Source organism: Cibotium barometz, chromosome 65 (genome assembly GCF_041138505.1).
Source record: "Cibotium barometz isolate CiBa-2024 chromosome 65, ASM4113850v1, whole genome shotgun sequence".
Lineage (NCBI taxonomy): Eukaryota > Viridiplantae > Streptophyta > Polypodiopsida > Cyatheales > Cibotiaceae > Cibotium > Cibotium barometz.
The window spans coordinates 12,748,556-12,772,103 of record NC_141110.1 but is presented as its reverse complement, the minus strand read 5'-3'; the positions used below and the strand labels follow the sequence as shown (position 1 = coordinate 12,772,103).

Here is a 23,548-nt window from a genome sequence, read left to right as displayed (position 1 = left end):
CGGATGAGGCAGGCATGGGTTTCTCGGCATTCATCATCGTACGAGCCTTTCTATGGGACATTCTTGCTCGGAGGTGTGACGAATGGTTGAGTGTGAGGGAAGTACATGGCGGCTGACGTGTGGAGTGTCGAGGCGAACTGTGTCGTGAAGTCCTCCAGCCATGTCCTACAGAGCACTGTACAAGTGGTTGGCGTAGCCGGATGCCGTCTCTCTGGTGAAGTGGTATTGGGGGTGTCTTTGGGGGCCGCTCGGTGGTGGCATCGGATCAAAGTGGCATGCAATGCTAAAGGAAAGGTATGCATGATCGGCAGCTACAGTGATGGGGTGAGGTGAGATTGTAAAAGACTGTATGTCAGGTATGAGAGATAATGGTCCCAGCAAGTAGTCCACTGTACTCGCACCGGGTCTATCTGTCGTGGAGCGCGCTCTTGGCCGCCTGCTGTGTGTGTGCTTATGTGAAAAGCATGTGAAGGCTCCTGAACTTGGCCATCGAGTGAGGTCATTGAGTATGGCCAATCCGTGTGCTCCTCCTAGCTCCAGCAGATGATCTCCATAATCCGAATCCTCCATGTCTTGGGAAGTCAAGTCCCAACTCCTTTGGTGCTAGATCTTTGTACATAGGCTCATTACTCTCAAAAAAGGGCACCTGATGCTGTTTCGTACGTGTGTTGAAGTCACCTGCCAACAATACATCTCCAATGCTAGAATAGTGCATGACATCCTCATAAAGTGTGAGGTATGGTGACTCGCCCTCTGCATGGGTGGCGTAGGTGGAGCCTTTGGGTGCGAAGTAGCATATGGCAACATAAATATCACGTGGCCGATCAATATGTATGCGGATCCACATGAAACGGGCCTCCTCATCTCTCCTCATGACCTGCACGACATGCTGTAGCTCCTTCCTGTAAATCACAGCAACCCCTCCAGATCCTCTAGTACCTCCACATGACCTTGCTTGAGGGTGGCAAGTGGACTCCCACTTGTAGCCTTTGACCTCTGGGGTAAGTGGGTGCCCGGGGCCTGGTGTGATCCAGTCACCTTTGAAGAGTTGGTGGGTTTACTCTTGCAAGAAGAACAAACAAGAGCAAATCTATCAAGCAACTGTGGTGTGACATGGCATTTTCAGCCAAGGACAAAGGGAAAGCAAAGAGCTTTAAGCATGGAGGATACTGGTCCAAAAAGGTTGGTCATGGACAGTCCTCTTCTTGGGGTGATTCATTTGAAAAAGGGGATGCCAGCTAGCCCAAAAAGCAAGGCAAATGTCACTACTGTCATAAGTGTGGCCACTACATAAGTGTCACATGCACTCTACATTATTGTAGTGCACGGTGACAAGATGGCTCATCATCATCAGTGCAACATTGTACAATATTAGCACCCTTTAGGATGATATTTGTCGTACGCCATGACCCATTGTAAGCCTTAGTCCAGGATATGTTAGGCACGAGCTACGTAGGTCATTCCTCAGCCATAGCGAGTCAGTCGGTCAGTCAAGTCCCTTAACCCACTTGAAGAGATTCATTCATGCATATAGAGTCAGTAGAAACCTTAGGGTATGCATTAGAAAGCACTCTGCATATTGCATATCATTCATCCATTGCACATAGATCATTGCAGAAGCCTTGAAACAACATCCGGTATCCTTAGGATATTTATTACCATTTATTTGGCATTTTTCAATATTTTACAGCATTTAAATATCATTATTTGACATGAGCAAGTCGTGTAGCACTTTATGCTACAGTTGGCCAGCATTAAATGCTAGCCGACCAGCACTTGTGCATATAAATAGCATTCCATAGCACTCATTCTAGGCATCTCATAAATCAACCATAAGCGATTGAAGCCTTCATCACATCAGTCCTCAGCGTTTTCAACCAATGTTTCATCCTTCAGCAGCTAGGAGCATCAACACATGTGCATTCAGCCTTCATCAACAAAACGCATCAGCATATAGCATTCAGCCCATCAGGAAACCTTGCGTTTTCTGCATAGGAGCAGTTTTTCAGCATACATATCTTCATCGTTTTGCTACTTCACTTTGGTGAAGGTAAAACTCAGCATTCATATTCATTTCAGCATTCATTCACAGCCTAGAAACAGTCCCAATCAGCCCATACCTCATCCTCAGATTTGTAGCCTTGCCTCATTCCATTGGGAAGAGTGCATAGGCTCGAGATTGGTCATCATTGGTGCTTCTACAGCTGTGTACAGTTCAGCCCGACTCTTGGTCCTCCGAGATCTTGCATTTGGCTTATTGTCAGTCCAAAGTCAGTCTCTTCAAAGTAATAAAGCAAATACTATTCCGGTAACGGGATAGGGGGCCCTTTAGTGGGTAATTCGGGACCCCATACGGTGTACAGTTTCTCTCTCTCTCTCTCTCTCTCTCTCTCTCTCTCAATCTTTTAAAGTTTGAAGTCATAAAAGTGGATTGCTAAACTCGCAAAACTCAGGATACAGAAGGCGGTGTGAGACTTGTGTGGCAGGATCCTTAATTTACGAGTACTTCCGCTGCATGTTCCAATAAATGAATGAAAAAATTGGGTGGCAAAAGAGAAGAAAAAAGATGCAACTAATGTAGTAGTTGACACTTCTAATGACAAAGGGGAGCAGTCTGCTAATGTAGTCCATGAGGAGTAGACATTTTTGGTCACATGCACTAGTGACACACCAAGTGCTACAGAACAAGATATGTCTTTGATTGCATCCCACAGTAAGGATGTAATTTGGTATTTTAATAGTGATGCTTCGAGCCATATCACTTCTTGCAAAGATGTATTTCAGCACTTGGTTTATGCTTCCGATGGCCGCTATCATGTGCAGATCATTCTACTTATCCAATGAAATGGATGGGCAAGGTCATGCATGTTGCAAACTTGCAGCCAATGGTGCAAATGTATGTGGGTTGTCCAGATGGAGGAGTGGGACCTGCTGACTCCCAGTCTTGGGGGTGAAGTTCTTGAGTAGGAAGACTTCCCTCAGCCGTGAGAACTCCATAACATCCCCATATAATGGTAAGTACGGTGATTAGCCATGTTGTGCAGCAATAGGGGAGTGGCTTGGTGCAAAATAACACACAACAATGTGGATGACTCTATCACCACTAAGATGTACCCGCATCCAACGATACCGTGCATCCTCGTTCTTCCGGACGATGCTGAGAATCTATCGGAGATGGGATCTCGTGATGTGTGGGTCTCGCCTCGGGAATTTGATTCCCACTCATACCTGGCTATGTATGGTAAACCCCTCGCAGGGCTTTGGTGAGTCTTTGTATAGAAAATGACATGCTTGTCTGCGAGAATCTCGCTCAAACCTCTTGGATTTGACCACAGGATGGCATGGCAGTTCCATACGGCTAACTTTAGGTGTTTGGTCTCATAGATCCCTAGGTGCCTATCTTTGTAGATAGCCCACTTGCCTGCTCAGTGATAATGACCCTACCATCTTTGTAGATAGCCCACTTGCCCGCTCTACAGTCCTCATGAACTATCACCATCGCCTCATGCCGGTGTGCCACCTGTGCTGGGGTGAGATCATCCCCCATGTACACTTGTGTGCCCTTGAGGGCAGCCTATTTGTCTAAGAAAGCCTGTTTGTTGGTGGCATCATGGAATCTGATGACAAGGGGCCACTCTCGTGTCATATCCTTGCTTGCCCTCCATGTATCTGCAAAGGGGGGGCAATCCTGTCCACTCCTATCATCTAGCAAAGCGTCATGGCATCTGCATTGGGAGAAGCCCCCACCTGTAGCCCCCGCACTTGCACATGGAGGGCCCCACCCTTCCTGCGTTTCTCCTCCTCGAGAGGCTCATGTATGAGGCTCTGTGGGGGTTTTTGCTTCTTCACCACCTCCACTCAATCTTTCTTGGTGGTCTGGAGTTCTTCCCACAACTTATCACTTCCAACCTTCAGCTGCTCCAAGTCCGTCCTTGAACGCTCCTGAATATTCAGTTCCCCTTCCTCCACTGTATGGTCCTTGATAGTAGCCTTTTTGGCTTCCTTTTCTGCCCGAGTTCCCCTATCATTGGGGCAGCCTGTAACATTGCCGGTTGTTGGATCTGGGTCTCTTTTGACGTCCGAATCTCCTCCTGGTGGTTCACCTTTGCTGTCAATTCTCCAATCTTGTTATTCTTGCTCTGTATCTCCTTGCAGAGGCCTTCCAACTGTTTTTCATGTTGGTTCAAGATCCTGTCCAGCACCTTTTCTGCTCGCCCAACGTCTTCTTGGTGTTGTCCTCCAGAGTCTTGATGTATGCCTCCAGGTCCTGTAGGTTCATCCTGGTTATTTCCCTCTGGTTGCTGCCTTGGGGGCCTGAGCAGAGGGGGTGCGTACAACAGCGCAGAAAGGGTGGATGGCGTGAAGAACAGGCGCAGCAGGCAGCGCTGGTGCGCACAACAGCGCACCGAGCAGGTGCAGCAGCGCAAACAGGCACACAGCAGCGCACTGAACAGGCGCAACAATGCGAACAGGTGGGGCGGCAGATGTGCGCGAACGGTGCGGATGGGTGCGAGCAGAGTATGCAACGGGGCGGCCACCAGTGCACAACGCGAACAGAGATGAAAGTAAGAAAGAAAGATATATTAAACGTCTTCAAAAGACCAAAAGTGATACAATAGTGTCCATGTAATCTTATCATGGTACAAAAGAAAACAAAGATGAGAGAGAGAGAGAGAGAGAGAGAGAGAGAGAGAGAGAGAGAGAGAGAGAGTGAGATTTATATCTTCAAAAGACCACGAAATAAAATTTTGCTTGAGATCTTTACCATGGAATATTTTTTTTCATGGAATTTCTTAGATCAGACAAGGCTGGCAAGCTTCTTGCTAATGTACTTCTCAAAGGACTGCAGGGAAATCGGTAATTTGTTTGTTTACGCTAAGCAAATACTAAATGTATTGGACTTGTGATGTTAGCAGCATGTAATATATATGCATGTGGCAGACCAGTAACTCTGATTGGATTTTCTTTGGGAGCGCGTGTTATTTTCAAATGTCTAGAGGAGCTAGCAAAAAAAGGAGAAAATGGTATGTGTGCACACTAGATCCAATAATCATTCTCACAATCTCTTTTTAGAGCGTGCGAATGGGATTGATAGTTGTCATTGTAATAAGTTTGATGATAGATACAAAAGCAATCAAGCAATGAGCTGCCCCCTCGAAACCTGCACCCATGTGGGCACCCTCCGTCTCTTTCACCCTGGCATTGCCTCAAAATCTGGGTACACCTTACCTGTTTTCGTCCGACCCACTTTTCATTTCTCATTCATTCTCTTCTTCTTTCTGGGTCAGTGCTTTACTTAATGTGGAGATTGTGAGTAATTTGGTCCCAGCTGTTTAGGACGACTCCATGGCAGCTGCTCAACTTTCCGTGACCAAAGCCACCCTCAACTCTCCTTTTTCGGAAGTGGATACTTTGGTTTGCAAATTTGTCAGCAACAGACCCGCTCGGGAATAGATTGGGACCTCCTGCAAGCCACTTTGCGAGCACAGACACATCAATGACATCCAGTTCCTAGCGCGAACACTTACTCCTGGGTTCAGTTTGATGCAGCCACCCCAGCTGAGAGAGGCCTACAGAAAAACCCCATCGCTGCCCACACGTTCTTCGCTCGATGTTGGCATGAATTCTTACTCGATTTTGAGCTGCAGGCAGCCATGATCTTTTTGGTGTGCCCAAGGAGTATCATGAGCTTCTCATGGTGATTGGGCAGCCTCTATGGATTGAAGTTTGAGAGGTTAACTCATCTGACATGCACTGGATTTCAAACTAATGGGGCAGATCACTCATTGTTAAACTCACTCGTAATTATGGCATTTCAATTTTATAATGTATGTAAATGATCTCATCATCACTAGCAACAATGAGGTTGAGAAAGCGAAGGTGAAGAGGAGATGGGAGTATGAAATAAGATCTAGATAGCTGCCTATGTGCTAGGGTTTTCTAGAGATAGAAAGAAGAGTGTGGTGGAATCGCACATACAACACACACAAGAGTCCTAAACTACTGCACTGTATTATGTACAAGAAAAAAGTAATAAATTTGAAATTCAAGTACAAGATATGGCTGAGAATGTAGCCGTCAAATCAGAGCCCTTTTACCTACTGTACACTCATGGCTAGCACTTCGCCTACAGAGAAACAATCTGTGAAGTCTTAACACTGAGGAAAGTAGATGAATATGATGATTTGGCTACCTGCGTATGTATATGCATCAAAGCTTCTGGTTGGCCAGTAGTATTTCTGGCGACCACCTGTACCCGATTTCCATGTCCTCAATGCCATGTCCTTTGTGCCATGTCACCACCGCCACATCATCATTGCCACGTGTCACTTAGCTAATGTCTAGCTCTGTCCTGCATACTCATAGGTGTGTCACATTCTCCCCTACTTGCATTACAAATGTCCTCAGTTGCACGGTGTCCATATATAAAGTGCCCTTCCATAAAAGCAAAAGATACCTAAGATCCCAAACACTACGAGACCACTTTGCGTCCACTGCGAAGGCTCACATTCCGTCCTCGCTGTATTAGCACAAAGACTTGCAAAGAAACCTGCGGATGACCAACTTCCATTGAATCGAGCACTCTCTGTATGTCCAGCTGTCCATGAAAAAACACTGCATATCATTGAATATCCTCCGGTAGCCCACGAGAAGAACACTCCAGAGAATGGCCGAGCAAAACTCCTCTATCCAAACTCCATCCACTAATGTATCAGCTTAGATAAAGCACAAGAACTACTTGCACCAGCTCCAGTGCGCCCTGAAGGAAGAAAGCAGAAGCAATAACAATACTCCTTAGAAACGTTGCACCAAATTTGTATCCATCAGTACTGCTTGGCGCTTGTATGTCTAGACCACCCATGTCTTGTGGAACATACTCCAAGTAATACATCTGCTGATACGTTGAAGTCAAAACTCTGGTGGTTGTTGGTACAATCTCCAAGAAATTTGTCTAATGTGAAGATACATCGACTGGCCTGTCCTCCTAGGAGGAAGACAAATCTGATGACATGTACTCCTGTTGGTGCCTCCATGACATCAGACATTGAAGACACTCCACCCAATGCAAACGATATGTGAGAAGAGTCCTCGTGAACAACCCCAAAAACTGAAACGCCTGCCACTACTGAAGCCAAAGGTTCTTCAGTGAGTGCAAACAGCAACTGTGAAGACTCTCCCTTAGAGATCTGGCTGAAAACTTCCTCAGTTCGTGCCTTTGGCCTGATGCAATGAAGCACCTTCAGTCTGTGCTCGACCCGAGAAATGAAAAAAGCTGAGATGTGCACACATGCATCTCCTTCACACACATCCTCCAGTTCCGAAGAAGCCTCCTCGTTGGACTGCTCCTCCAAGTTCTCAAGCAACCTCCTCCTCAGATTGCTCCTCCAAGATCCTCGGACAATCCTTCGTGATGTGCTCGATGGAGGATAATAAAAGTGTAGCAAATAATTTACACGCGAGGGGTCGGCGGGCTGGTGACATCCTCCCTGGCTTCTAAACAGCTTTCCTTAGTTGAGGAGTCCATATACTCTATGGCTGCCTTGCGAGTGTAGGGCCTAACTTCTATGGCTGCCTTTCATGGCAAGTCTCTTCAAAGCCTGTAGGGCTGCCTTGCTATAGTACACTTGTGCATCCATCTTCTCTGTAGCTACCAAGGTCCATCGGTTCTATAGTTGCCTTGCTATAGTACGACCTGATCAACATCTCTATAGCTTCCTATCACTTCTATAGCTGCCTTGCTATAGTAAGTGCCACAATTAGCATCTCTGAAGCTGCCTTTCTATAGTAGTTTTGATTCAATCATCTACCTCTATAGCTACCTTGCTATAGTTGGTCGAAATGTTGTTTGAATTTGAGATACTGGCACTCCCAAAGTCTTGCTCCATCTAACCTCAATGTACCTAATGCATTAGAGGCAATTCCCATAATCATGGTTCATCAATGGGAAAACCCTAGCGTGGAAACAAACTCAACCACAATGTGAAAACAATCTCATCCATGGAATAATCCCAGCGTGGAAACATACTAAGCTACATGAAAATTTCAGAGTAACAAAAGCTTGAGCCACAAGAAAATCCTATGTAGCAAAACTCTTGCTATGGGAAAACCCCAACATAGCAGACGTGTTCATAACTCCCTTTTCACATATGCTTGCATTGGCTGATAGTTAATCAGATGACTGTGTGGGTAACTGAAATGCAAGAATCTACCTTAGATTTGAAGGTCTCTAGCACATACTTGGTTCAATGGATGACAGTTACACTACCTAGGGGCCAGTAACCTTTTTGTACACTCGTTCACTTTTGCTGTATAACATCTGTACATTCATTAGGTCATGCATGTTGTCCATGTAGCTTTTGTGATAAAATGCCAAACAATGAAAGAGAACTGAAGTTCACAAATACAGGATGCACAAGAACTGAAGGAAGATCATATACATCAAAAGGTGGTTACAAAGCTGGAGTAGGAAGCACGAGGCACACCGTAGGTGCAACCAAGTTCCCAGAATATGCGGAAAATGAGATGATACAACTGAGGGCAAAGCCCATGTTTATGTAGCACCTAGAGAGCCCAGTCGGCTAGCATAAAGCAGGCGGATTGGAGCATAAAATGGAACATGCCAGAAAAAGGTGCCAAAAATGTGGAGAAAATCCAAAAAAATATGGGAAAATTTCCTAGGCTAGGGGAGGTCCTCCAGAGGTGTAGAAATAGCGGGGAAGCACCTAGAACAGTGGAGATGACCCCTCCAACACCTCCTCTTCAGCTCCACTGAACAAGATCGATACCGGCGCGTGGCAGTAAGTGATCCAAAGTTGGTCTGGAAAGTGCCTTGGTGAAGATGTCCGCCACATTGTCCCTGGTAGGACAATACTCCAGTATTAAGGTACCAAGCGCCAAGTAGTCACAAACCATATGATAATGAACAACAATGTGCTTGGACTTCGAGTGGAAGATCGGGTTCCATGCAAGAGTCATGGCACTTTGAGTGTCGGAGTAGACAACGATAGGCATCGGAGGAGGGACATGAAGATGATTAAGCAGCTCATGAAGCCATAGAAGCTCTTTGATAGTTTCAAAGTAAGTACGTTACTCTGCTTGTGTTGAAGAATAGGCAAGTGAAGTAGACCAAGATTAGTCATCTCAAATGTATGACTGAGAAGATCCATAATCATAGCAGTGCGGTCGGGGTCGGACCCATTGAGAATAAGATCAACAACATAAAAAGTGATAATCACAATGTGATCCTCCTCTATCACAATGATATTGTTTGCAAGAGTTCTTTCAAAGGAATGAGAGAGAAAGAAAGCATCAATCTTTTGGTACCATGCCCTGGGAGCCTGTTTAAGGCTATAAAGAGCTTTCCGCAGAAGATAAACATGGTCCTCGAAACCATCGCAGATGAGGCTAGGAGGTTGTTCAACATATATTTCCTCCTGAACGTCCCCGTTAGAGAGAGGCAAACTTGACATCCATATGAAAGATGGGCCAAGAGAAGTGAGCAGCAATGGCAAGAGCAGTGTGAATGGTGGTATACCTAGCGGTGGGAGCAAAAGTCTCCAAGAAGTCCTCGCCTTCCTTCTGGACATAGCCCTTAGCCACCAAGCGGGCTTTATATTTGTCAAGTGAACCATCAGCAAGAAACTTCACTTTATAAGTCCATTGGACACCAATAACCTTCCTATGAGAAGGGCGGGGAACAAGGTCCCATATGTGATTTCTGTTAATGGCATCCATTTCTGCCTCCATCGCAAGCTGCCACTCAGGAATTTGTAAGGCCTCCTGTGGTGTAGAAGGCTCCGCATGATGCATCAAGGAAGTCATCAATGCAAAATTAACTGTAAGCATATCAGCACTCTGAGGTTGTAATCTGGTAGATCTCCTCAATCTAGATGGAGCAATCCTAGACTGATAAATGGTTGGAGAAGGGACTTGAGAATCCTGCAATGTAGAGTGAAGCCACTGCGGAGGGGGAGAGGTACTCGGCGGAGTAGAGGTAAGAACCAATGGTGATGGGTGGAACCAAGGAAGGTGTTAATGAAACTGCTGGTGATTCCGAGGATCTGCAAGTCTTCGGGGTTTCATCTAAGCGCACGTGCCGAGATAATATAACTTTCTCTTTATTGGGATCCAAAAGCCTTTTGGTTTTGGAGTGTTCGCTATAGTTGACGAAGATCATTTTGGTAAATTTGGGGTCAAATTTCATCCGATGAGAATTGGGAACATGAACATGAGCATCACATCCAAAGACATGGAAATGAAAAACTGATGGCTTTCTTCCAGAATATGCCTCCTCTAGAATCTTCCCATCAACTGCCTTTGTGGGGGAATTGTTGATTATGTACACAGCAGTGTTAACTGCTTTAGCCCAAAACCTTGAGGAAGCTGAGAATGAGAAAGAAGAGATTGAGCCATCTCAACCATTGTCCTGTTCTTCCGTTCTACTGCCCTGTTTTGCTGAGTGTGGGGAGTAGAAAACTATCTCTGTATGCCGTGGGAAGTACGAAAGTCAATGAATGCATAGCAACCCATTCTTTGAACTTTGTGAATGTTTGAGATTTCTGGGACAAGAAAAAGACCCAGACCTTCCTGGAAAAATCATCCACCAATAGGAAAAAATATTTGGCTCCTCCCGGTGTGATTTAGTCATAGGTCCGCTCAAATCCATATGAACAAGCTAAAGAGCGCTGGAAGCCGTGAAAGAGACCTCTTGTTGAAATGAATCCCGATGTTGCTTGCCTTGAAAACAAGCTGAGCAGATGCTTGACATCCGAGGTAGTCAAGGCAAGCCTTCCACCATTTGGCGGGAGATAAGAAGCTCTAGTGAAGAGAAGGGAAGATGCCCATAACGGGCATGCTAAAGAGTAGTATCCTCCTACGTGAGAAGAGCTTGATGAGAGGCTAGAAGTTGGAACAGATGAGAGTGATCGAGATTGGGTTTCTCCTGAAAACTGGTGGTCTTGTAGGGACCACCCTCTTGTATGCCCCGAGCGATAATCCAGTGAGAATCCTTGTGAATGATTTCCAAAACCTAATCATTGAAGTATAAGCCGTAGCCTTTCTGGGTTATCTTGGAGACAGAAAGTAAGTTTTTGGATAACTTTGGAACATAAAGAACATTCTCCAAGTACTTGGGCCTCCCTGATGGAGTGACTAGAGGAATATTACCCATTATCGGTGTATCAATAGGTTGATTGTTCGCAAGTCAGACTTGCATAGAGACAGAGTGAGTGTCCTCCAAGATATCCTTGTTGTGAGTCATGTGAGAAGTAGCCTTGGAATCCACAATCCAATCCTCAAGAGAGGTAGTAGTCCGCGCCTTAGTGGATGAGGTGCACTCTTCGACTAGAACAAAGGCCACATCTTTGTCTTTGGGTTTGGATTCTTTGTCGTCGGAGTCCTTCTATTTTGACTTTTTCTCCTTGTCTCTCTTCTTCTTGAAGCAATTGGGCCAAAGACTGAGTAGTGGCATTTCCTCTCTGTAGATTTGCTCTTTTCTTTTCCTTTATCTTTATCCTTGGAGCTTGAAGCAGACTCTTCGTTGGATTTGCTGCCGTTTTTATTACCTCCTTTGGGTTGCCACTTGGGCTTCCATATGGTTGAAAAAGTTGACTCAGTAGGAGAAGAGTCAGAGATCTTCATGAGATCTAGCCTGTCCTGAAGCATGCCAATCACCGCATCCACTAGGGGAAGAACAGGGCGAAAGGCAATTGTATCCTTAAAGGATTGATAAGATGAAGTTTGCTCAGTAACTCAAAGACAAAGACATCATCGGGAATTTGGACTCCCAAGATGGCTTGTTGTTGTTGACGGATCTTCTTCAGTTCTTGCACTTTGGCCATGACATCGTCCGTCTCGGTAATCTTCAATTCATTGAGTTGAGTTGTTAAATGAAGCTTGCGGCTGCAAGTGTTCCTCTGAAAACGGGCTGCAAGTGCACCCCATATATCCTTAAGAGGTTTGGGCAGCTTTATCCATACCGGAAAATTTTGAGAGATATGGCTGGTTCAAGTTGTAGGAGATGACTGTGTGAGCGCGAAGATCCATGCTGGTCCAGGAATTCACAGTCTGTGGCGAGTTAGTTGCGGGGTCGGGCTTTGGAGTAGAAGCATCGATGAACCGCCAAAGATCAAGACCCACTAGAAGGTTGAAGATGGCATCCTTCCACTGGGGATAATTGGAGCCATTAAATATGGAGTCTTTCTCCAACTGGGGAATGGTGAAAGTATTTGAAGCCATCCTCTGCGTGAAAACTCCTCCTCTAAAGCATAAGAAAACACAGCTTGTAGATCTGAGAAGGTAGGAAAGAGAAAGGGGGTTTAGAAGCAAGAGGGAGGGAAAGGCTGGGAAAAAGAATGGTAGAAGAGGCTGTTAATTCAGCAAAAATATGCCTGTAGATGAGAACATAGCCAAAAACCAACCATTACTAGCCAAAGCATACGCTGAGGGAAAAGTAGAGGGGTGAAGATAGGAGTCCCTCCTGATGCGTGATGAAGGATGGGTGGGAGTGGCAACTAGAACTTGACGTTCTGGTTGGTCAGGGGACGTTCTGGTTTGGTTGGTGCGAGGAAGGAGGCAGCTCTCCAGAAGAAAACGCAGCCTGTAGAGGAAAAATGCAGCCCACCTCCTCTGAGTAGAAATAGATATAGGTGCTCGCTTCCTATCAGCATAAATCCGTGCTCTATCGTGAGCACTCCTGATAGATTCTGGTGCACTGACTAGCATCTCTTGCATATCTACTAAGTAATATCTAGTCGCATCAATCTTATACCCTCAAGTCTTGATACAGCTACTAGAGATCTAGGTTGATAACCATACATCAGCATAAACGGGCTGTAATCAGTAGCTGAATGCTTGGCACTATTGTAGGCAAACTCGATCATTGGGATGTATCTCTCCCAATCAGATAGGCGCCTGGAGACGTCTGCGTGAAGCATATCCTCTAGAACTTGATTCACCCTCTCTATTTGCCCATCGGACTGAGGATGATTAGAGGAACTCATACTCAACATAGTATCCAATTTTTGGAAAACTGGTTGCCAGAAGTGTCCAGAAAACTTCGAGTCCCTGTCACTCACTATGTCACAAGGTGGTTGACCTTGTGGGTAAAAATCTTGTCATCTTTGTCAGCCAGTTGACCACCACCCACCACCCATGGCACAATCCGGTACACAGACTCTGTCATCCTGGAACAATAATCCATTCTGGATCAAGTATTGACTACCGGCCACCCGACTAGGTGGTACAACCCGGGAGTCCTGGTCTAAAACCGTGGAGTTCCTTGCTTGAACCTGCTGCCAATACTGACTGAAATGCCTATCGGTCCGACACAACCCTCTCAAGGAATCATACAAGTTAGCACTAATCTTGGTGAAACTCAAAAGATTCACGTCTCCAATTTGACTTAAAGCGTTTGCAACCCGATTCACCCTTCCTATATTGAATCTCCATATCAAAGTTGTGCATAAGCTATGCCCACCTTCCTTCCTTCCTCTCAACTTAACAGGCTTTTTCGTGCGAGAAAAGACAAGAAAACACGCAAACCACCCACTTACTGATACTCCATGCATGAGAGTTGGAAACCATATTGTGAAGCCTCGCAATAGACCGTCTCCAAGAATTCGTCATGTCCGGAGAACGTAAGATGAGTAGAAGACCCCCAATCCCACAGTTTTAAAGATGGAGGGTGCCTTTAATTAATTAGGTACTAGGCCCATCCCTAACATGTTTTTGGAAAGGAGCAGCTACTCCTGTAAATGTTTGATACCCTCCTCTTTAAGAGACCTCTTTCATTGGATGGGCCCTCGTGGACCTCATCCATATGTAAAAGACTATTGCAACAACTTGAGAAAGGTTGCCCAAATTAGCGAGGGCTTGCATTTGTATGGAGCCCGACTGTATGGCTACCTGTACAGGTGCGCTTGCCGAACAGCTGCGCACCTCAGCCTCCCTGCCCTTGCCTTTGTGCCGCCCTGGTGACACCTAGTCTGCTGACCTGCTGTGGACAGCCCACACACAGCCAACATCACTTGAAGAGCATCACCACCATAGTCACCAGAAAAGGGAAACAGGGACGAGACATGCAACCCCTTGAAACTTGAACCGGTAGATGTATAGGAAACAGAAACGGCATGTAGACTAGGTCGGTTAAATTATTGAATGAAAACGAATAATTACAAACTTAGCAAGACTTAATTAAATTAGCATAAACGAGCACACATTTAGAGTAAAAAAAGAAAGGAGACCTCATTCTCAAGTTTTGCCTGTTAAATTTATCAAAAGTTCAATAAAAAACGTTTTTTATGGAGTTCAATAAAAAAACGTTTTAAAAAAAATGTAACACAAAAAAAAACTTTTTTTATTGAACTTCATTAAATGGCATGTGGTCTGTCCATTTTTTCACTAAAAAATAAATAAAAATATCCCTCGCATTAAAAAAGAAAAAAGAAAAACCGTAACACAAAAGTTCAATAAAAAGTTTGTGTTACGGTTTTAAAAAACGGTTTTTATTAGGAAACTTTTTCTTAAGAAATGTTTGTGGTACTATGATCACCACAGCCTGTACGGCCAGCAGTGCGTAGCATTGTTGCTGCCCAGTACAGGACTGTGTGCCGCTGTAACCTGGCTGCTCAGCATGCACACACAACATACGTGTCAACAGTGCAACACAGCTTGCAACCTTCAACAGGGAACCGGTCAACAACAAAGGGGTTTCGATCAAGCCATGAATTTGTGCTTTACTGTGACTACATAGTGGGCTTTCATTTACAGCACTGATATTTTAATGTAATGATCCTTTTCCTTTGGCTACTGCTCAAATATTTTTTCACGCAAAATATTTTTCTCACCACCAGGTAGGATCGTAGAACGAGTTGTGCTACTTGGTGCCCCACTTTCAACAGAAGCCCAAATATGGGAAACCGTTCGGAAGGTAAAGCATGTACTTGCATGTTAAACATTTTGTTGGTTATAAAGTCAATTAAATTTTACAGATATTTTGTGTCTTTTGACATGCTAAAGGCTAGATTTCACCTTCCAATGATTTCAATGATTGTGCTGCTAGTTCTTGTTGTTGGCCCCCATGAGGATGCTCTTCCTCCATAGTGCTGTCTTCTGTTGCCTTTCTCATGGTTGTTAGCTGTCGGCTGCACACACACACACACACACACACACACACACACACACACACACACGCATGCCTCTTTCAAGGGGGGGTGGGGGGACATCAAGCTAAATGTCCGGAAAATATTTTATTAGCTATGCATACTTGCTGTATATGGGAACAATCGAACTTGTAAGTGTGCACTCTTTCTTGAGACATGTAGAAATCTGGAAATTTTCCATATTGGATACTCTTATGGAATGTCGGCATGACAATAAGATGCCACTGGATGCAGCAGTTTTGAATAGGGAATCGAAATGTGCAAGAAGTGTCCTCTAGATTAGGAGAATGCAACGGTGCTTCATAGCTGTAGAAGATATCTTATGTGTTTTATCCTCAGGTTGTAGCAGGACGATTTGTCAATGCTTACTCGACCAATGACTGGCTGCTGGCAGTGGTGTATCGTGCCAGGTTTCTGATCTTTGATTTATGTGGTTTTGGGACGGGTGTTGAAGCATTCATGATACAAATTAAAAAGCATCCATCAATTCTGTGTGGATATATGCTTAATATTTTCTAATTGTTGCCTTTTTGGTGTTTCTATTGTAGCTTGATGTCTCAGGGATTGGCTGGATTACAAGCTGTGGATATCCCTGGCATTGAGAATGTAAGTCACCCTTGGGACATGTAAATCCATGTAATTAGCTTACAGATTAAATGGCTTACAGATTGATTAAGTGGCTGTTTTGTGGTTCAACAGGTTGATGTAACTGACAAAATAAACGGTCACTCATCCTACTTGTCAGATGTTGGGGATATTTTAGAAGCCTTGAACATTGATAGCTACTTTCCTATGCATCCATCCAAAATAGGGCGTAGTGGCACCCCAGATTGTTGAGAGAGTGATTCTGTAAAGGGCCTTTAAAAAAGAGTCAACCATATGGGATGATGTCTCTTCGGCATAGGCATACTTAAAACAAGGCTCATATTTTGCAGAAAAAGTAAGTCAACAAAAAACATTTTACTGCAGTTGGAAAAGCCAGATTACATAGAACATCAAAAGCCAAATTACATAGAACATTTCAGGGCAATTTCGTTGTAATCTAAGAAATTGAGGGTTCTGGCACCACCAATCATTAGAACCTACAGGGGAAATTCGAGTTGTGTGCTTTTCATTTATTTATTTTTCATTTGTATCACAGCAAGGTAAATAGCCTGTGCCTCTTGTAGAGCATCTTCATTTCATTCTATGGGCTTTAAAGTGCAATTGATCAAAGATAATTATTTGGGATTGATCCTATAGTTATCAATCATATATGATTTTTTGTTGAAGGTTGCATGCTTAGTAATCGATCAAGATTCTAATTTAAGACTAATCTTGTAGTAATTATGACAAATATTCTATGCATGCTTGATTTTTGCATGATATTAAAACCTCTTACAACACATCCAACATTGTGTGTTGTATCTTTCACACCACAAAACCTAAATTCAAATTGCACAAAAACAAGGATAGAGAAACTATTGTTGTTGTAATAGAATTGATAGTTGTAATGTCCACCTTCGTCTGCTCCAATGAAAGGAGCTTCAATTGTTGATACGAGGGTGTTTTATAAGAGATTGTAATCTAATAGAAGCTAGGGTGGAATATATAGTAAGTTGGATAATAGTGTGGATGGATTGGAATGTGAATAGAAGTTAAGACACGAGCCCGTGCATCGCTTGGTCAGAATCCTCTAGGATCCTCCTTAGGTGTCCTAGCACTTCACTCAGGGACCGCTTCGTCGGTCCTCGTCCATCGTACCGGAAGCGCACCATTTGTAACCGTACTGAGGCTGGTCAAGACCTTGGCAGGCTTTGTCGCGAGAGAGGTCCCTCGATGACTCTTCGCTAGCTGTTGTTTTGCAACGTAAACTCTTCTTAGATTAAACAATAAGCCAAATGCTTCCTCCAGCATTCTGGCGTAAGATAGTTCTTTATAAAAACAGAGCTTCTGCGTAAGTAGGATTTTTTCATTGAATTATTTTCATCTCACGAAAACCATTTCACGAGAAAATATCTCTAGTACTGGTTTCACAAAACCTCTCATTTAATATCCAGACTTCCTTAATGAAAATCATGAATCTCGTATCTCGTATCTCGGGTGATCCATTCCCATCAATAACAATTTAAAACGAATTTCTAGACGATTTCAGGTTTTTAGGAAAAATTCTCTAAATTAGACAGTTATCTCTTCTTTGTATTGAAGAAATGGGAATGGTCACAAGTCTTGGCTTAATTTACAATTTAAGAGATGTGCAAGCATCTTATTGATCCACGTTTCTTACGTGGTCATGATCTAACATTGAATTACTTGAATTTAGATTTATTTTCTAAGAATATTTCTCCATTTATCTCATAAAATAACTGTGATTTTTAATTGTAAGGATAACATCCAAAAATATGAAAATTCATTCTACCTTGAATATAAAAGAACTATAAATAATTCTACTCGTGAATAATGGAATTTAACAAGGATATTTCTTTTTCTAAATGATCCTTTAGTAAATATGCATACATTATTTTATTAAAACATTCACATAGAAATATTCTTAAATACTCTCTTTTTCATTTGAACCTAGGCATCAACATGCCATAATTATCTACATAGAAATATTCTCTTTTTGATATCAAAATTAATTATATATATTTTTATTTAAAGATACGATGAAAATTTCTCTTTTGATAAATAAAAATATTCATGTTTATACATACCATAAATATACATTTTACATATAGCAATTTTTTTTAAATATTTAGATATTTATGCATACATACTATAAATGTGTATTAAAAAATATAACAAAAATTCTTCTTTTAATATTTGAAATGTCTATGTATAAAATATCGTAAAAATTTCTCTTTTTGTATTACTAAATTTATGTATAAACATAATTTCATAGAAATATGGTGGGACTTTCTCTTTTAATCTAAAAATTCTTTATACATAAACCTAAGCATAAACATAAGCATAAACATAAATATATGAATGCACCTTTCTAAGTTTTTTTATAAATTTTTGATGAAATTTATCTTTGATTCTTAAGCTTTTAACAAAGCTCTGATACCAGCTGTGAGACCCCTGCTCTCTCTGCGCATTGAACTCCGGAGTGCTAGCAGGGGAAGTAGCAACCTCTTCAGGAGGGTAGAGCTTCCCACTTGGGGTATCGTCCACGAATTTCCGAACAAGGGACTAGTCCGGTGGTTCTTTCGAAACCGGGACCGAAAAAACTTTCCTTGCCCAGAAAGCACGCGCGATTCCTCCAGGAAAATACTCTAACAAGAATTTATGTAATGGGGTCAAGAGCCTTAACTGTCCTTTGTAAATCCGACTGAACCCGTGGGTCACATGGCCGAATCAAGGAGGGACTTGCACTTGCTTCATAGAGATCATTGCTTTTTTCCCTTGAAGTGAAGCACAGCCGTTGATTCTTTCCCATAGAACAAGAATTACCCTGTGATCTACTTCAACTATCGTAACAAAAATATAATTGAAATTTATTGTAGGAATCCATTAATCTAGCCTAACCCTAGCCCATGGGTTAAAAAACCGCCCAACCACTGTATTGGTGGGATCCCTCTTTATAAAAATTTGGTTGTGTCTCGGGTACAAGGGAAAAGAGTTCTGAGGCTCCTTAACCAGTAGTCATGCAAAAATATAAAATAGACACATCACTTACGCACCCAATATGAAATTACCTTTTCTCAAATTCAACTATTTTCAAGACAGAACTGTAATAAAACCACAGTGTTTCCATGATAATCCTCAATATTCTAGTTTTACAAGTGTCATCCGGACTCTCCGTTGAAGACCAGCTAGTCAACCAACGAGATCCAATTTCATAGTTTCCAGTTTACTTAAATAAATTTCTCGCTAATCCATGAATATCTCCCTCGACATACGTATGGGTGTCCTAGCAACCGCGAGCCCGTGCATTGCCTGGTCAGAATCCTCTAGGATCCTCCTTAGGTGTCCTAGGACTTCACTCAGGGATCGCTTCGTCGGCCCTCGCCCATTGTATACCGAAAGCGCCTCATTTTTAACTGTATCGAGGTTGGTCAAGACCTTGGCAGGCTTTGTCGTTCAATGACTCCCTGCCAGCTCTTGTAACGTAAACTCTCCTTAGATTAAACAATAAGCCAAATGCTTCCTCCAGTATTCTAGCATAAAACAGTCCTTTACAAAAATAGAGTTTCTATGCAAGTCGGATTTTTCCATTGAGTTTACTTTTCTCACGAAACCCATTTCACGAGAAAACATCTCTAGCACTGGTTCGACAAAACCTCTCATTTAATATCCAGAATTCCTTAACGAAAATCATGAATCTCGTATCTCGTATCTCGGGTGATCCATCCATCAATTACAATTTAAAAGGAATTTCTAACTTATTTCTAGACGATTTCAAGTTTTTAGGAGAAATTCTCTAAATAAGACAATTATCCCTTCTTTGTACCTGAAGAAATGGGAATGGTCACAAGTCTTGGCTTAATTTTCGATTCACGAGATGGGCATGCATCTTACTGACCCACCTTTCTTACGTGGTCATGGTCTAGCACTGAATTACTTGAATGTATTGTTAGATTTATTTCCTAAGAATATTTCTCCATTTATCTCATAAAATAACTATGATTTCTCATCGTAAGGATAACATCCAAAAATACAATTCTACCTCGGATATGAAAGAACTATAAATAATTCTACTCGTGAGAATAATGGAATTTAACAAGGATATTTATTTTTGTAAATGATCCTTTAGTAAATATGCATACATCATTTTATTAAAATATTCACATAGAAATATTCTTAAATATTCTCTTCTTCATTTGAACCTAGGTATCAACATGCCATAATTATCTAAATAAAAATATGATGAAATATCATCTTTTTGATACCAAAACTAGTTATGCATATTCTTATTTAAAGATACGATAAAAATTTCTCTTTTGATAAATAAAAATATTCATGTATATACATACCATGAATATATATTTTAAATATAGAAAAAATTTATCTTTTTAACATTTAGATATTTATGCATATATACTATAAATGTATATTCAAAAATGTAACAAAAGTCTCTCTTTTAATATTTAAAATGTTTATGCATAGAATATCATAAATTTTTTTTGCATTATTAAATTTATGCATAAACATAATTACATAAAAATATGGTCGGACTTCCTCTTTTAATTTAAAAATTCTTTATGCATAAACCTAAGCATAAATGTAATCATAATAGCATCTAAGAATCTTATTTATTTAAAAAAAATACCAAAATATAACTTTTTTATGAAAATTATCATAAGAATGTTAGCATAAGCTCTCTTTCATCTTAAAATGAATAAATATGGATTTTTTAAACATAAAAACAAGCTTAAATGAATTAATCTCATTTTTAAGTAGATTAAAAATAAAAAAAATATTTAATCTCCATCTCTAGCTTGTTAGGCCTAGAGATTTGGGTAAGAAAACAAGATTAGAATTAAAGCTTATCCTTCCAAAAAGGATTCAACCATAAAAGTGAGTAGAGGTTATAAATAAAAAACAATGCATTTAAGAATAAGAGATTAACATTAATTCATGTAAACAACATAAATCAATAAGGGCATGGTTTTAAGAAGAAACTATGGATTAGAATGCTTTCCAAGCATGTAGAGAGGTTGGAAAGAAGATTACCATCCAAGAAGAGAGTAAAACATCATTGTTTTTTAGGCTTACTCTTGGTTTTTGGCTTGATTCTTTAGGGAGATGTGTAGCCCTTAAAAGGAAGAAGCTTGGCCACCATGAAGAAGAGGGTAATCTCAGAGAGAAGAAGAGGATTAGAGAAGCTCCAAAGCTTTACAATGGAGAGGCAAGGTAGAGAGATAATGGATTTACACTAAAATAAAAATTACACTAGTATGTAAATACACTAAGATTAAAATACAAAGGAATGGGATTCTATTTATAGGAGAGGGAGGTCACCAACCAAGTCCAACTGGGATCTAGAGGCTTCTAGCTTCAGTTTGATCCAATCTGAATAAGTTTTGGACCAGTAAGGTTCACTTTTCTGATCTAGTTTGAAAGAGAAGAGAGGAGAGATAAAATATCTCATTTTTTTGAATTAATAATTGGGGTAATGATGAGAATTCTAGGTGTCTCCTTTATGAGCTCCACTCACCCTCTTGAGGTGTCAGAATTTTCAATTTTATACTAATAAATCCCAATACTAGTTAGCTCTTCATCTTATGTGAGAATTTACTCATTTTTGGTGGATTCTTATATATTTCTTATTCAAACACTTGGATTAATCCCATTGGTCCTTTAGAACGCTCTTTGGACCTTAATCCATAATTTTCTGAAAATGGGTACACTTAGGCTAAGGTGTCCAATGCACATATTTAATTGATTTCTAATGTATATTGGAAAACTCTTTTTAAACTTTTGGTTCAGGAAAATTCATCTTAAATTTAAAGGATAACTTTATATCCAAAAATATCTCAAAATTGTATTATCTCTCTCTAGAATATTTTCTCTCTCTAAGTCAAAAACAGAAGAAAACAATGTTTTCTTGCATTTTGAAATGGGGGATGATTTTAACAGGAGACTGAAAGGAGAACTTATACATCTTTAGGGGCTAAGGAGGAACCTTACATCCTCTCCCACTTGAAAAACGCGAGATATCCTCATCTCGCAAAGTGGGGGTAGTCCTTTATCAGTTGATCTTCTTTTTTTCAAGTGGCGTCCTCTAAAGGATAGAAATTCCACTTGACCAAAAAATCTCTAAGGACTCTGTTTCTGAGAGCCTTCTCCCAAACATCTAGGATTTCTTGGGTTTAAGTTCCATTGGGCCTTGAGTCTCGAAAAAGTCAACTACTCATCATCTACTAGCACATGACTCAGGCTGGGTATATACTTTTCAAGTAAACTGGCATGGAACACATTATGTACCTTGAGATGGGGAGGTATAAGAAGTTCATACGCTAGATATTCTACTTTCTTAGTAACGGCGTACGGTCCACAGTATCTAGGAGACAAATTTTTGTACTTCCCTAGGGATAAAGAACTTCTCTTGGATCGTACACACGAATGAAGACCATATCTTATTCTTCAAACACTCTCTCCGTTCTTTTCTTATCAGCATACTGCTTTTGTCTATCTTGGGTAGCCTTAATATCTTTGCGGATTGATTGCATTTGTTGCTCCATATCATCAAGCATCTATCTGGACATCTCGATCCTGATCAATGGGTCGGAACAAGTTAATGGTATGAGGCAATCTTGTCCGTACAAAGCTTTGAGGGCTTATCTCGATACTTCGGTGATAAGAGGTATTATAAGCAAACTCAACTAGATGATGTAAGTAGCTTAACCACTTCTTGGGTTCTCTGCCACCACAGCATGACCAAAGAATATCTTCTATTACTTGGTTCACTCTTTCTTTCGTCTGGCCATCTGTCTCGGGATGATAAGCAGTATTGAGATCTAAGGAAGTTCCCACTCCTTCGAAGAATGTAGTTCAGTAACAAAATCCATACTGACACATTTCCACTTCATCTGTGGAATGTCTAAGGGATGTAACTTTCCTGGCATCTTAACCCTTTTGCCTTGACTCTTTGACATATTAAACACTGACGCACATGATTAATACATCCTTTTTTGAGTCCTGGCCAGAAGAAGAAGCTCTTCTTATTACAGACATGTAGGTCTTTATGAACCCTTGGATGTCCAGCTATCGGGTTATCATGGGCTTCTCTCAGAATGTTTTCCTTTGTTTCCTCATCATTGTTGGGAATGCATAGCCGATTATTGTAATACATGCATTCTTTGTCCAATTTGGACCCAAGAACTCGACTCATTTCCTGAGGAGTCTTGCTTTCCTACATCAGTAGGGTAGTAATAAGGGTAAAAAATTTATCCTGCATGATCTTCTCTCTTGCTTCACTGATCAACGGATTTGACACCAATGTTATTGCAAGCAAGGAGGCTTTTCTACTACTGAGTGCATCTGCTACTAGATTTTCTTTCCCTGGTTAATCTCAAAATCAAATTCCTACTACAAGGTTCATATCCACCTTCTTTGATGCATGTTAAGATCCTTTGGGTGAAGATCCACTTTAGACTTTGATGATCTATTATCAAGGTGAATCTCTATCTCAGAGATAATGTCTCCACAGCTTTAGAGCATAAACTATTGAAAGTAACTCCAAGTCATGGACATTATAATTTTTCTCATGCGTTTTGAGTTTTCTGGATTCATAGGCTACTGCATGACCTTTCTGCATAAGTGCACCTCCTAGCGCGAAACCACTCGAATCTGACACTACTTCAAAGGGTGTGGAAAAATTTGGCAATTTTAGAACAGGGTTGGTTACTAAGGTTGTCTTTAGCTTATCAAAAGCACTGACACATAGCGGTCCAATGACATAG

General features: G+C 41.5%; 1 protein-coding gene across 1 annotated transcript in view; it reads left to right on the top strand.

Moving 5' to 3' along the window:
- The window catches only part of LOC147602932 (transmembrane and coiled-coil domain-containing protein STS1-like), a 76,327-nt gene extending 60,026 nt beyond the window's left edge, over window positions 1-16,301 (top strand). Inside the window, exons 12-17 of the mRNA XM_086797465.1 lie at window positions 4,798-4,857; window positions 4,942-5,024; window positions 14,853-14,929; window positions 15,501-15,571; window positions 15,710-15,767; window positions 15,861-16,301. Of these exons, the coding sequence (XP_086653591.1) occupies window positions 4,798-4,857; window positions 4,942-5,024; window positions 14,853-14,929; window positions 15,501-15,571; window positions 15,710-15,767; window positions 15,861-15,998 (487 nt within the window). The 3' untranslated portion in view covers window positions 15,999-16,301. The remainder of the gene's footprint in view (window positions 1-4,797; window positions 4,858-4,941; window positions 5,025-14,852; window positions 14,930-15,500; window positions 15,572-15,709; window positions 15,768-15,860) is intronic.
- Window positions 16,302-23,548: the final 7,247 nt, after the last annotated feature.